Raw genomic sequence first — 14746 nt, 5'->3', positions numbered from 1 at the left:
TAAGTATATGTCAGTAGCGACAACAACCGAAGAAGCTATACATATGAAGAACTTCCTTAAAGAACTTGGATTAAATGTAGATATTAAAATGTTTAATGATAATCAAAGTGCGAATTTACTCACGTGAGATGTAGTATTTCATGCGCGATCGAAACACATTGATCTCAGGTATCATTTTATAAGAGATGCAATAAAAAATAATGCATTTGAATTGAAATACATACTAACAGAGAAAATAGTAACAGATGTGTTAACTAAACCGTTGTGAAAGTTGAAGCATGTGTTCTCCTGTAAAGGGATAGGGTTAAAAGAAGTAGAATGAATTGTAATGCATTTAAAGGAAAATAAAGAAATTTTATTTTGTTTTCAGTTATCGATGCATAGTATGCATTGAGGGTTGGGGTGTTAAGAAATATTAATGCATCTGGTACGTGTGTGCGCGCGCGCGCGCGTGTGTATGTGCGTGTACGTGACTACGTGTTCAGAAGAAGAATAAACTAATAAAGCTTTTATAAATTAGTAAAACCACGTCCAACCTCACGTATTATAACCCATAAATTTTAACATATAAAATTACAATTATTTTGTAATCATCAATGTTTCACGTGTACCTACGCGCAACAAATTAAAAATGACTTTTATTAGACCAAGCTAGAAATCCTTATGGATATCATTGTATGCCAAACGGTTAAAAATGGCGCACGTTCAGTTTACGATCTTCCATAGACAATAAAATGAAACGATCACTTAAGCGAGGTGGAGTTTCGCGTAATCCGATATGTGTAAAATACCATGTTCAGTCGAGGCCACGTGCAAGCTGGCGCCGCAAGCTCGGGGATTAATTCTGGACGTATGTAGCTCAGCCACTTGGGTGCTGCACGCCGCGGCGGGGTCACCGCTCGTCGCAAGCGATCCTTTCCAGAATTCATTCCCTGCAGAAAGATTCGTTCAGAGATTACCAGTGGAAATCGCGGGATGCGAACCGAGCAACTGAAGCGTAATCGACAAACCTGGCAGCGCGTTACCGTCCCACGCGTACGTCACCACTAGAAGCTTGTCTGCGTCCGTCCCTCTGAACCGGATGTGCGGCTCTCTACGGGCGAAATGTATCTTTATATCTGCAACAAGATTACGGGTCATTTTGCGACCATCTCAGTTTCTCATCGAGACGGTACAATTGAAATCGTTAGTGAACCTCCGAGATAGCCGCCGTTCCCAACGTCGCCGCATTTCTGTTGGGTGAAATACGAGAACACTATGTCCGAGACGTATTTCAGCTTCTTGTTCATCTTCTTGATCGCGATCTCGAAGGTTTTTAAGAAGTATATCTCTTGGTCCTTCATTATGCTCCAGACACCTGAAAATTGAATTCCGGTCACTGGGCTGGTACGTGCCGTGCGTTTCATTAGAAAGTTCTGTTTCTCTAGAGTGTATTATGCTTTCGTTTAATACTCTTCTTGATGGTTGTAAATGTAATCTATTTAATTTATAGTTAGAAGTGGGTTAAAAGAACCATGCCATCTCAAAATTAAATGCATTTGGAGAAACATGTTCTGAGAAATTTTGTTGGTTAATATTAGAACCTCAGGTATTTTAATTTTATTGTAAAGTTAATTATTTTTTGTTAAATTACTGGCAACGAAAACTTTCGTTATTTGTTTAAAAAAAATTTCCATGTGTTTTTAGGTCTTTAAAAAATAAAATCAAATTCTGTTACAAACATAAATCTTCAAAATTTGATTAAAGATTAAAGTAGCAAATTAAAAAAAAAATTCGTTACTAACCAAGACCAAATCCTACAACATGTATAAAGGCAGTCGTGTTCTGTTTTTCGGCGCGTGTATTCGCTTCAAGTAGAATAATCTCCACGGTGACAAGGGTTCTTTTCATGTAGTTCTCGATATCGAAGATAGTCTGACTAGGCAACGAGAGATATCTCTTATTATCCTTTGCCTTCGCGCGGTTCACGGCTTCGTCGTAAAGCGGGTGATAATCTTCACCGTAAAATTTTGCCCATAACATACGCAATCCTCGTTGCTCCGCTGAACTACTCGAGTTGGAAGGTCCGTAACTACAAAGGTACCATAGAACTTGCATAACAAGTTATGCAACCAAATAAACATAAACAAATAATAATAAAATTTTTTTTTAATACATATGAGTGTTAATCTAATTACGTTTATATTATCTGGATCCTTTATATTATTGTAATAAATAAAATATTTTTAAATATGACTAATACAAATCGAAAAGAAACTTGCGATAGCAATGAACACACCATAACTTCTAACAATGTCTGGATGAAAGTAACGTACTAATATATAAATTTTTATATTTCATATTTTATGGCAAATTTTAAAATATAATCTATTAAATAGTAAAGCAAATTTAAAAATACAACCGGACAATAGCGACTTCCAATATTCTATTGAAAGCTATGACATTCGGTATCAGTGGTCGACACAACGTTCAACGAGTTAATAAACGTTATTACGGTGTATTCGTTGTTTAAATAACATATGTTCGTGAAACTCGGCTCACCCGTTATCCACAGTGTTTTGTGTAGGTGTAATAAGAATGTCTTGGTACTCCATGACGTGTTGTCGTTTAAATCTGCGAAGAATATGATGGAATGTGAGTTGAATATTCCCATGTGGCAAGGATACAATTTAATGGTTGGTAATTGATAATTCGGCAGAGTTGTTTTTTTTTGTAAACGGGAAGCGTTAAATAAACAAAGCGAAACCTTGATCCCACGACACCTATAATGACTCCTCGCGGCTGAATGGAGTCTGGATTGGTGCTCACGACACCTTTGTTCTTTCGTGAGCCGTCGTTTATGAACTCGGTATAAGAGGACATTGTCATCATCGCGGACAACTTGACCTCGTCGTAGGACAAGCATTTCGTTAGGACCTGTTGATAGCAAAAATCATTTCAGTTCATGATTAATCTTTCAGTTATTAAATTGAAATTAGCTTTTCTTTAAAATTAACACTCTAAGATTATTAAAATGTTCTGCAATATATTCAACTTATTGAGACTCGGAAATGCGGGAACGCAGTTTTAGACGTCCGTTCGCGAGGGCCGCAATTCAGCGACTCCTCGAGTCGAGGAAAAAGTCTTGGTCCTCGCGTTAAAACAGCAGGCCCCTTCCACTACATTTTCCGTTAGGGCTGCAACAATTTTACTCTTCTACGCAGGCCTCAATTTATGGCCTGTCCTTGCGCTGGAGTGTCAACGTAGGGGAGCGATCTTTGCCCGATCGACTACGCGCACTCTTTTGTTTCCCTTTTCTCCTTTTCCATAAAATGCCTACAGCACAGAACTTTATGGTTCTAGAATTTTTTTAAACTAAATAACTACTAAACTACTACATTTTTGTAAACTAGTAAAGCTAACAATACGAGTAACGGAAGTTTACCGGGCATTTTGAATTCCTTGTTTAAACTTTTGTGTCACACAACAAGCTGAGAGGAATGCAACAAGTTGATCGACTAACTCTCAAGTTGAAAAGCTAAAATGGCGCTGTAGAAGCCAAATAGTGCTGTAGAGGGGAACTGGCCCATAGGAGGCTCGATGCAGTTAGAGTCATGAAACCTAGGAGTCATAGCTTGTTTCAACGTGTGAGAGGGTCTGACTCTAATGCCAGACCTAGGAAGCGCCATTTGCATCCTCGCATGTTGCAGCCTGTATGGGCTCCTTTATACATGAGAACAAAGTACTAACCAAGGGTTCCTTCTCGTCATCGGTACCAATGGTTTCCCATCTATTGAAGCTAGTCTTTCCATCGATGAGTTTCCACCGATCTTTGGGCCCATAGAAATGCACCGCTCGCTTTTCCAGTAAACGGTGGATAAACTCTATCAATCCCATATCCTTGTACAACGCCTTTTCTATAACGCTTCCATACAATTGTTTGTGTTTCAGCCATCGTGCGAGCAACGGCAGCATCGCCTCGTGTATCAGCGGATAAACCGAATTCGCGTTCATCTGCGATAAATGTGAGAAAAAGTAAAAACGTATTGCAATATGAAATTTGTATTTATACACATTTTTAATATACAGAATATCGTGTAACTGACGGTACAACCGGACAGGGGTTGATACTATGTTAAAAAAATAAGTTGAAAATATCGAATACAATTTTTTCATATGAGGCTTTGTTTTCGAGAAAATCGACCTTTATGTTGATAATGATTACCAACGTCACGAAAATACTGCACTTATTAATTGAAAATACACAATGAAACAGGATGTTACAGTAACCATTAATATGGAAATTATTGTCCATTCTGTCGAATACCTAATTCTGCTGTTTTAATTAAGTTTTTATGAACGTTTCCTAACCCATTCTATTGTTTTAATGTATGAAACGCTATAATAAGTAGAGCATGTGCCTATTCCCCTTGTCCCTATGCACTTTTAGCTTGTGGGTAATGTTATAAGACTTGAAAGGCTTACTGTGGAATAGTAAGGATAGTAAGGATAGTAAGTAAGATAAACATTTTTATGATGCTGGAAGTCTCTATCAACACAAACTTCAATCGAGACAATGATTTACAGTGAAATCCAATAACGAGACTCGTATAAACAAATTTTATTCTATATTTTCGACTTGTTTTTTGACATAGAATCAGTCTTTATCCGGTTGTATCACCAGTTACATGACACCCTGTATATTTATTAAAATTAAAATAAAAATAGATACTTATATATTTCAGCATAAGACTAAAAAATTTATGTTATCTATGGCAAGAAAAAGGTCACAGGAGCAAGGGGAGTCAGTTGCACGCTTCACCTCGGTCCTTCCGGGAAACATAGCAGAGCTTCCGCATCTCCAGGATTTAATAAACTTAAAAAGCTACCGTTGCATAGAAACGAAATTAGACGTCAATGTTTGTTACATCTCACGCGGTCGCATTTTGTTCCATCTGCTTTCATCACACGGCTCGGCCAATAACATCAACTGTTGTTCTAGCAGGGGTGGCCAACTTAGGTATATATACGATCGACTTTTTTTCTTAAAAATGTGTCGCGATCTATTTACTTATTATAGTATTGACATTTAACACATTCAAACTTGTCTTGTATAACTAATAAGTGACGGGGGAGGGGGGGGGGGGGGGGGGGTATTACACCAACGCGATATTTTATTAGTAATATTTATTAATTGGAAATAGCCATAAAAAAATACAGATTAAATTCTACTTTATTACCTTATTATTTATCTTGTTTTGTGTGCATTAATGTTACTGATCATTTCAATTATTGTCTTGTTTTTTAAATTTCAAATCAAGTTTCATCATTTAAGTTTGCACATTCTAGATTTTGCTCTTCGAAAAAAACTTTTATGTCTGAATGAAATGTGACGATAGAGATTAAGGCTGGCGGCACTATGAATTTTGATCTCTATCGTTACAATAACGACTATGTGTCGAAAGCTGAGGCGGTCCGAACATTGTGAGTGGAAGAGTCCCTTTGCCTCCCTGACTTATTACCATGAAGATCATGCGACAACACTTCTCAGGCGAACAGTAGACAATTTTAATTTAAAACATGGAAACATTTTTATACAGCAATAGTGTTTTGAAAAATTGACACTTTTCTAGAAATGTTAATACAATATTACCACTAAATAATAAACAAGGAACACATGAATACCAACTTATGTATTATTACATTGAGGATTAAAAGAGGGTACGCCAAAGAACCCGTTAGATGGAGTGTTGCACAACGAGCAAATGACGGGTAACGTAGACATCGCTTTCCTTTTTTCTCGACAGCTGGCGTGGAAGGCGAATTGTCAACATCAACTGTAATACTAAAGGAGCTACGACCGTTTGTTTCTATGAGTCATGACTAAGTTGCGTAACGTGTTGTTTTCTGTCAGCTGTAATCGACTAAACATCGATCTGAGTGAAAGAGACACCTTGCTCCTGTGGCTTTATAGTTTTTAGAATTGACTCAGGACGTGAGAGTTGTACTGTAAGTTAACAGTAACAAACTTCGTTAGCTAGTTAGTATTTTTTCATTCAGAATGACAATAGGTTTTATTTTTAATAATTTTATATTTTTTAATATTAAAAAACAGTATTAAAATTTTTTTCATTTCGCAAAAAGTACTATTAACTCTTAACGGATCACTTAACGAACCACGAAACACTTTTACTTACTGGGTCCAATGCCGCATATATGACGATAAAAATCGTTTTATTATTTTTATCACTGTTATTTTTATAATATTTACAATTAATACATTAAGTATTCTGCTAGGTCACTTCTGAGAATTTGTTTCCGCTTATTATTTATGCTACGGTATTTATTGGCGGTAAGTAAACTTAAAATATTGTACTTCTGGTCCGTTAAGAGTTAAATCTATTTCAAATGCAACTTATTAAAAACCAAATGGAAGTGTAAATGAAAGAAGAACAGAAATAGAAAAATAACTGAAGAAAAAATCCAACACGACGGCCTCTGCTCAACTGGCAATCGTAAAAACGAAAACAAGAAAAAGTGATTGATCAATAATAAAGGTCAAACCTCGAGTATATCCGTGGCAATTCCTCTATCCCTTAAAGTGGAGCACCTAGTCGTCTGAATCGGGAAATTTATAGGGAAAGCCTCGCTTTGTTGGATGATCTGTTCCAGGGTCGTGGGCGGCGGTGCAGAAACATCCAGGCATTTCTTAAGCAGTTCCTTCGTGTCCTCGTCAATAGGCACGCCGTTCGGTGTGCCTAACGTGTTCTTCCAGGATATATTCGGTGCCTTCTTCAGCAACGCTTGCTGCCTAACGTCCTCCATTTGTGAACGATTCTACAAAACCAAAAGCACAGGTTTAAGATATATATGTACAAACTGTGCATACAATGTATTTTTCTGCCTACTGTTCTGAAATGCTAACACCGTCAAAAAAGCAACAAGAAAATTGTGTTTGAGAGAACAATTTTAACAGTGTTGTCGGCTCTAAAAATTACGTTGTTGTGGAGTCTGGAGAGTTGCATGTTCGCACATCTCACTTTATCGCATTCCGTATTCTTTACGTTCTTTGTTGAGCGACTCAGTCAATAAGAAAGCGTGTCAAAACTGAGCCGGCAAACTAGTACCGGGCTGAGCACCCCGAATAACCGTTTCCCTTTGCACATGTATACTTTTAAACCTTTGGCCGCTGTTACACTCGGAAAAGACAAACAATATGTATGTATTGTATCTCTGTCCCTAGCGATCTTTGTAAAAATATTTTATTTCGTGTCAACGATTCATTAAAATTGATATTTTACTGTTATTCATTTTATTTCGAAATGCAATGGAGGATAAAAATATTCTAATGTGCTAATATTCATATTCTACTGAGTAACGGAATAAGGAAAAGTATACATGCATATGTATTCCATGAATTATCTATTACAAACATTGCATACAGTAACTGGAATATGTTCATCTAATGAACATTTATTCGAACTTTATTGATTTCGTTTACTTTATTGATTGAAATTTCGATGCATTTCCATTTTTTAACCATAGAGAAACAAATGGAAAATACAACATGCACGATGCACTAATCATTGTCAATCGCTCACATATTTAAATAATAACGATTTCAGCATGCCTATTGTTCTCACTCTCTCAAGTAGCACCCGGGCGTGTGAAAGAGAGAGTAATGAACATGGAAACAATATCTTGAAAATTTTAGTTAAAAAATTATTTTTATTTCTAATTTTTCTGGTAGATTAATGCTGTCTTTGTCAACGTAACTATTTTTAATGCCAAAAAAGGTATTACAAAGTTTTTACTTTGACTCAGAGATCTACTCGTCCTGAATTGTTTCGTTGTACGCAATATTTACTAAATATCATGTTCATACGAATAAATGAATTTATTTCATTCATCTTAATCGAATTTTGAAAATCGAGAATAAGATTGAACGTACTGATACAATTAATATAATATTCAGTTTCAATGGTTGTATTATATTTCTTACGAAACTACAAAATAAAGTTACTCTTCGCGCGTAATTCAATAGAATGTCAAAGTACTAAGGTAAAAGCACTAATAGTTCATCAGTTAAAAAAAATTCTCTGCGTGAATAATAGTAAATGCTTGTTCCTTTATTAAACAAAATGCTGTTTGAACTTCTTACATTATGTGACAAAGTGAACTTTTTCGAAATAGTTACATTGTCCAAATTTTATTGACATTTTTGAGAATTCACTACTTGCGTCAAAAGTTGACCATCCTTAAAAACGAGAAAACTAGGAATTGACCATATGTTAGTTAGTAGTTGACCATTTATAGTAAAACTAAGAACACTAGAGGTGATTAATTTAATATCGTTTATTTGCAACGATTGTTACAAACTATTGTACAAGTAAAAAGACAAATAAAAATGAAAAGAAGTTAATTTCGTGTTGAAAGCAGTTTGCCGATGTGTGGCCAGATGTGTTTGAGCTTTTTGAAATCTTCGATTTCGTAAAAGATTATCTTAATTTTGGAGATAAGTTTTTTCTAAGGAGTCCATACATTTTACAAAGTTTATGTTCCGGTGTATGTACCAGATAGGTAGGGGTTTTCCGGTTTTGGGATAAATGCGAGGGTTTCTGTTTCTGGAGTAAAAATTGGATTGGATTCCGTGTGGCGTAAGGGGCTTGCGTCTTCCTCAAAGCAGTGTTGAAAAATTCCAAACTTATTTTTGAGTGGTATATCGGTTTGTATGTTCATACTTACTTTGTCAGGAGTCTGTATGACGAGTGATGGTAGGGAATTAGATAGTGAAGTGGATTTTTTTTTAGTTTTTGTGTATGGGTTTGCTGCACTCCTGTCTTTTCGTCTGGTCTGATGTCCGGAGCACGATTGCATTTGAGACGCCAGTGTGTGGCTGTGAATGTTCTAAGTGGTATTGTTTGCCTGTGTGTAGTTTTCTGTTGTTTCGTTGGTTGTGGCTTTTTGGTCGTTATTTGACTAAAGAACGCCTTCTGAGACTGTAAGGTTTTTCCTCTTTCTCTAATGTAACGTTTGTTTCAAAGACTGACACTCGAAATTGGGAGTTGAATGACTAATATTCGATATCGAGACTGCGGAGAAGTATCTTTTCGGCCGCTGTCGCCGATGTTCGTCAGTGTTCGTCACAATCGCTGCTTACGTAGCTCCGAGGACACGCGCATCTGCCAGCCGATGTTCTCAAATGCTCGCTGTCGCTCTTCAAAGTTCGGCACTTTTCGGCATTTTTCGCCGTCTTTTGATAGAGCTTCGGGTTGAAAATTGTACGAAATTAATGTTTGAGTAGATCTGAGACATTCGATTATATTTATCAATAAATTTAATGCTTTGTACAGTTTAATAATTGTAGTTATTATTGTAGTTATTTTAAATATTAGTGATGGAAATGAAGGTATTGAGGAAATTTTGAGACAAGAATGTACTTCAAAGAATTTTTACACTAAATACATTTTATTTTATTGCAACGATTACTGATTTGTGGGGTATTATTGAACAATCTGTCAGTTGTTTTCGTGTATAAATTTTTGTTAAATGCAAGCAGATAGAAATGAAGATACAAAGTAATTTTAAGGTATACCTGTTTCGAAGAATTTTCACAGTACATATTTTTCATTTTATTACAACAATTGCTTTTTCCTAGAGATATTTGATACCGATGCATCGTGATAAATATCTATAAGAAATTACGTGTATATAGAAAAATTTAATATTGAGATAAAAAAAGAAAAAAAGAACTCGTTTTTGTTTATTTATTTGTGTTTATTTATACTCTGTTGATAATGTTGTAAGTGACACGGGAATGGTAACGGAGTCACGGTAAGTAAGTAAGTAGGTATCTAAATTACCCCACGAGACGTAACTCTCCCGTTGGTGGGCAAAAATTTACATTGCATGTCCAGTCTACCCTATATCTCGTGAGTGATATAATTTATGTATTTATAGTAATGTAAATTTATTTGCTTTCTCCTTATCAACATCTTATCTCCTTATCAATAGATAAGGAAACCTTTCGTTGTATGAATTAGTCTTTTGGTGGTGCTTAGCAAATTAGCCATGGAAGGCAATACTTCTGAAGTCTCTGTCAATGATAATGTATTAAATACAAATAGGCCTTGTAAATCATGCGTCAAAGAAATATCTAATGCAGAACTATTAACTCTTTTAATGAAATGTGTAAATTTTGCAGCAATAAAACATAAAAATCAAAAAAGGAAAGATGCTGAAGGAACACCATATATAAATCATCCTATAGGTTTGTAACCTTCTGATTTATTTTACTACAAATTATAAAAAATAAAATATAGAAAAATACGGTACTAATTTTTAAATCATTTAATACTCCTTTAGGTGTTGCAAACATTTTGATTCAAGAAGGTAACATTCATGATCCAGCTGTAATTTTGGCAGGTCTTTTACATGACACTGTAGAAGATACAGATACTACATTCGAACAAATAGAAAGTGAATTTGGTATAGAAGTGTGCAATATTGTTAAAGAAGTAACAGATGATAAAAACTTACCAAAAGCAGAACGTAAAAGGCTACAAATACAAAATGCTCCCAAGTGCAGTTACAAAGCTAAGTTAGTTAAATTAGCAGATAAATTATATAATTTGAGAGATCTTGAAAAATCTACTCCAATTGATTGGACACCAGAAAGGGTAAAAGAATATTTTAAGGTAATTTGTATAAAATAAAAGAAGATGTCAATTTATTGATATTTATATTAACTGTTTGAGTGTCACATGTTATAATGCATTGAACTGTTTGGCATATTTTCATTAAATTTTCAAAATCACTCTTAACATTCAAACAATTAATATAAATGTTAAGTCTATTAAACAAATTTCTATCAAACATTAATTACAGTGGTCCAAAGCTGTAATAGATGGATGTCGTAACACTAATTTTAATCTAGAAAGAGAATTAGATTTAATATATGCAAATTGGGTAGCTAAGGAAAGAGAAATATGTGGATGTAAAAAAATTGCCCCATCAAATTGCCATTGATTTATGAATTAAAGATTTATTAGAAAAGATCTTTTTTTTAATTGTAAATGATTTAATATTATTTTATACTTAATAATACAATGAATATTGATATTAATATCAAATTTCCTGTCATTTGTACAAATGAAAAAGCAAGTATATAAAATATATAAATGATTCCATATAAAGCTTGTAAAAATATGATATACTTAATTCATATGTACAGATAATTATTTTGAAATAACATTTTTAATATGCTGTACTAAAATTTACCTAATCTTTATTGTAATGCTCTTGGAAGAATAACTTCATATATTTTATAAGTTCATCTACCTCTTCTATAGTAATAGCATTGTACAAAGATACTCGAATCCCACCTACAGATCTGTAATTGGTAATAAAAAATATAATTCATTAACTAATTAATACTTCAAACTGGAATATTAATGGCACTGATCATTGCACAGACTATTTTACAAGTTATACTAACCTGTGACCTTTCAGTTGAAGCATTCCGCGTGTGCTTGCGCCATTAAGGAATTTTTTCTCAAGCACCTCATCATTTTCGCCTATTCTAAATGCTACATTCATCCTACTTCTTACGTCAGACTTAACCGGGCAGGAATAGAATCCTTTAGATTCATTAATCATCTCATATATTCTCTGACTTTTCATTATTGCCAGTTTTTCCATCCCTTCAACACCTCCATGTTCTTTGATCCATTTGAATGTCAATCCAACTGTATATACTCTAATCAAGTAAAATTGATTCTTATTATTACTCAAATGAGATATTGATAACTTTAAAGGAGTGTGTAATATCATGTTGTACAAACATTCTAAAAATTCCACATTTTATTACATATATTTATTGATGCTTACTGAAATACTGGCGGTGTATTGTGCAATGAGTTATCAGCTGCCATAACGGTGAAATCTAGCACCGTTGGACAGACCTTCATGGCATGACCAAGAACGTCTGATCGTACTATCACGACCGTTACACCAGCCGGCCCAAAATTTTTTTGAGCACATGCAAATATTACTGCAAACTAAGCAATATGTTATTAGAATCTTTTTATCGACGAACCTCTCTTGTTCAAGCGACATCACATTAAATGTTACATACTTTTGAGATATCTAACGATCTCGTTAAGATATTTGATGACATATCGGCAACAAGAGGAACTCCGTTTGTCTCAGGAATATAATTGAATTCAATTCCTTAAACAATTACTTTACCATGATTAAATTATTGATTTAATGTACTATGTTAAATTTTATTACAATGTGTTTACCATGAATCGTCTCGTTGGCGCAATAATAGACATATGATGCATTAGGGTCCAAGTTCCAAGTAGATGGATCCGGAATCTCGACGTATTTTGTTGTTTTTGGTAAAACTAAATTTACCTTACCATATTTTCCCGCTTCTTTCGCTGCCTTGGCCGACCATGACCCTTAAAGAATGTTTGATATAGTACTTCTTAACGATACAGTTTTATTTTTTAATAAAAGAAATGAATTAGAGGATATTTAGTATGATGTACTTAGATTTTACCAGTCACTATGTAGTCTGCAGTACCGGTAGTCATCATGTTTAGAGGAATGGCGGCAAATTGTCCTACACCTCCTCCTTGCATAAATAAGATTTTATAATTATCGGGAATGTGTCTGAAAAATTAAAATAATATGTTTTTAATGTTACATGTTTTCTTTTTTTTTTGTTTTTATCATTTCGACTTACAATAATTCTCGTAACGTCGCTTGAGCATCTTCAATAACATTGTTGAAATTACTTGATCTATGACTCAATTCCAAAATGCTAATGTTAGTATCACTATATGCAAAAAGTTCTTCCTGCACTTTTTTTATTACCTAAAAATATATATCATTATCAATGGATTGGATCGATAAATTTTAAAATACGACAGTATTAATCAAGTTATAAGTATATAATAGAGCAAGTATATAATATTCAAACTTTTTAAACAAATCTTACCGTAATTTGAAACGAAAATATAAAACAATGAATTGAATTCTCAATTAAAAAAAAACATTTTATTTATTATAAAAGAATATATTTAATTACTTCGGCCTTTACTTTTAATTATTGTCAAGTGGCATACGAGACGATCGAATGAACGAGTTTGACCCCTAGCCAGTAAACTGGCTAATCCTAAGTTTTCATTCTGTGAATTTACTATTCCTTTAATATATTTTAAATTTTATATGTTTTAATATTTATTTTAATATTCTGTTTTATATCATTATTTTATTTCTATATTTTAAATATATTTTTATAATCAATTAAAAGTTTTCAACATCATATTATTTTTATAAAACTTTGTGGACAAAATAAATGTTTCGCGATACCTCATGCGGAAGCTTGGCCGGTCCGGCTCCAAAATTAATCACAGGGCTGTTGCTTTGCTTGCTCATTGTGAATCGTACTGGACGTCTGGTACGGGAAGACTGAGCTAATGTAGGGGAACCGATTTCCGATTCAACGAATCACGTTATCTCTGTGTGAATGTCTTGGACTAGATTTATCTCGTACGGTTACTACTCTCTCGTTTACTGATGCTTTGTATATACATATGCTACAATGTGTTCACTAAAAAACTTCAATTTCCAAACGGTTTATTTAATCATGGACTATTCTAAGGAAAATCTACTACCGTTCACCGTCTGCTTGACTTTCTCTCTGGAACTTTATTTTATTTACAATCTCTTTATGTAACCGGCTCGCTATGTAGCATATATCTGAACAAGGATAGAAGTTAATCACTCTAGCTTATGATGAATACCAATCACTGACCGCTTGGGATGTTGTTTCATTCTATTTTGCTTGATATATCTATATACGATACTTGTTGAACAGGTTTTGATCGACCAGAATTGCCGATTGGTCGTCCAACGAGATGTTTGCAGAAGTTCTTTCTGTCACGAAGCCGCGAAAATTGAAATCTTTGTTTAGATTAATATTAATTTTTCATTTTTTAATACTTTTATTTGTTACAATTTAAAATTTTACCAAAATTATAATATACGTGAAAGTTTTTGTGAAATAAATAAAATATAACGATTTCCCTTATGCCAACACCACGTGGGATTTGATAATTATAAAAATTCATGATTAAATATAAAATGTAATTGTTTATAATTCTAGTAATCAAAATTCTTTAATTGTTTTCTACTTAAACACATGTTCCTCCTTTTAATATTATCTTAGAGAAAAAAAGATTCAGTTCATTTTTCTACTAAAAAGAATAAAAATTTGCGTATTCTAGATTTGACATACAAATGGTAATATTGTTTGTTATATAATTATAATAAACTGCAATGCGCTGATAAGTACCTCCTGCAATGTCTTATCTTATAATTATGAAAACAGACTGCTTGGGTAACTCATAACACGTGATACATCTACCGGATTAATCCAGATGTTGTAACTATTAATCTAAATCATATAATGAAATTTTCTTTATCTCTGTACAATTACTAAATATGCTTTTAGTTATGACAGATATTTAATGTAGATATTCCTTTGTAATATAAAGTGCAAAAGATTACAAGTTCGATTAAAATAATATATAATAAAAAAGTAAGTAAAGTATACTTTATATTACTCCGAATGGCGAAATTAATCTATAAATTACTCCAATTAGTGAAATTGATCCATAATATAATATTTTACCTATTAAATTAATGATATTTAAATGTTATCATTTGTTTATCATTTCAAATGAAAATATAT

At 33.6% G+C, this 14746-nt stretch overlaps 3 protein-coding genes across 5 annotated transcripts; 1 reads left to right on the top strand and 2 right to left on the bottom strand.

Annotated features, from left to right (window-relative positions):
- Nucleotides 1-333: 333 nt before the first annotated feature.
- On the bottom strand, nt 334-9091 carry LOC116431323 (ADP-ribosylarginine hydrolase CG3568-like). 3 transcript variants are annotated; one of them, XM_031986573.2, is made up of 9 exons: nt 8725-9091; nt 6544-6816; nt 3730-3993; nt 2747-2916; nt 2542-2613; nt 1785-2071; nt 1196-1357; nt 1011-1118; nt 334-932 (listed from the first exon to the last, which is right to left on the bottom strand). In XM_031986573.2, exons 1-9 carry the CDS (start codon nt 8854-8856, stop codon nt 748-750), a joined length of 1653 nt encoding a protein of 550 aa, XP_031842433.1. In that variant the 5' UTR covers nt 8857-9091; the 3' UTR covers nt 334-747. The 3 variants fall into 3 exon arrangements, with proteins under 3 accessions (XP_031842433.1, XP_031842434.1, XP_031842435.1); XM_031986574.2 differs by lacking the exon at nt 8725-9091 and adding an exon at nt 6978-7154; XM_031986575.2 differs by lacking the exon at nt 8725-9091 and adding an exon at nt 6888-7043.
- A 48-nt stretch (nt 9092-9139) lies between these two features.
- Nucleotides 9140-11034, top strand: Mesh1 (Metazoan SpoT homolog-1). The gene is made up of 5 exons (XM_076370890.1): nt 9140-9260; nt 9359-9911; nt 9994-10249; nt 10345-10676; nt 10867-11034. Exons 3-5 carry the CDS (start codon nt 10051-10053, stop codon nt 11005-11007), a joined length of 672 nt encoding a protein of 223 aa, XP_076227005.1. The 5' UTR covers nt 9140-9260; nt 9359-9911; nt 9994-10050; the 3' UTR covers nt 11008-11034.
- On the bottom strand, nt 10998-13883 carry LOC116431256 (phosphoserine aminotransferase). Its single transcript, XM_076370888.1, has 8 exons — nt 13363-13883; nt 12734-12864; nt 12548-12660; nt 12285-12446; nt 12116-12210; nt 11869-12038; nt 11477-11737; nt 10998-11371 (listed from the first exon to the last, which is right to left on the bottom strand). The coding sequence occupies exons 1-8, from the start codon at nt 13426-13428 to the stop codon at nt 11260-11262; spliced, it is 1110 nt and encodes a 369-aa protein (XP_076227003.1). The 5' UTR covers nt 13429-13883; the 3' UTR covers nt 10998-11259.
- Nucleotides 13884-14746: the final 863 nt, after the last annotated feature.

Source organism: Nomia melanderi, chromosome 9, assembly GCF_051020985.1.
Source record: "Nomia melanderi isolate GNS246 chromosome 9, iyNomMela1, whole genome shotgun sequence".
Taxonomy (NCBI): domain Eukaryota; kingdom Metazoa; phylum Arthropoda; class Insecta; order Hymenoptera; family Halictidae; genus Nomia; species Nomia melanderi.
Note: the sequence above shows the minus strand (reverse complement) of the source record. Positions and strands in the feature narration are given on the sequence as shown.

What these genes read in the sequence shown, in the direction of transcription:
- LOC116431323 (XM_031986573.2), bottom strand. Translation starts at nt 8,856, where the DNA reads ATGCAATCGTGCTCCGGACATCAGACCAGACGAAAAGACAGGAGTGCA. An exon ending in TCATACAGACTCCTGACAAA is followed by an intron (nt 6,817 to 8,724) that starts GTAAGTATGAAC and finishes TTGGTTTTGTAG; the next exon opens with AATCGTTCACAAATGGAGGA. An exon ending in TTGCCACGGATATACTCGAG is followed by an intron (nt 3,994 to 6,543) that starts GTTTGACCTTTA and finishes CATTTATCGCAG; the next exon opens with ATGAACGCGAATTCGGTTTA.
- Mesh1 (XM_076370890.1), top strand. Translation starts at nt 10,051, where the DNA reads ATGGAAGGCAATACTTCTGAAGTCTCTGTCAATGATAATGTATTAAAT. An exon ending in ATATATAAATCATCCTATAG is followed by an intron (nt 10,250 to 10,344) that starts GTTTGTAACCTT and finishes ATACTCCTTTAG; the next exon opens with GTGTTGCAAACATTTTGATT. An exon ending in GGGTAAAAGAATATTTTAAG is followed by an intron (nt 10,677 to 10,866) that starts GTAATTTGTATA and finishes CATTAATTACAG; the next exon opens with TGGTCCAAAGCTGTAATAGA.
- LOC116431256 (XM_076370888.1), bottom strand. Translation starts at nt 13,428, where the DNA reads ATGAGCAAGCAAAGCAACAGCCCTGTGATTAATTTTGGAGCCGGACCG. An exon ending in GCGACGTTACGAGAATTATT is followed by an intron (nt 12,661 to 12,733) that starts GTAAGTCGAAAT and finishes TTAATTTTTCAG; the next exon opens with ACACATTCCCGATAATTATA. An exon ending in AATACACCGCCAGTATTTCA is followed by an intron (nt 11,738 to 11,868) that starts GTAAGCATCAAT and finishes TTACTTGATTAG; the next exon opens with AGTATATACAGTTGGATTGA.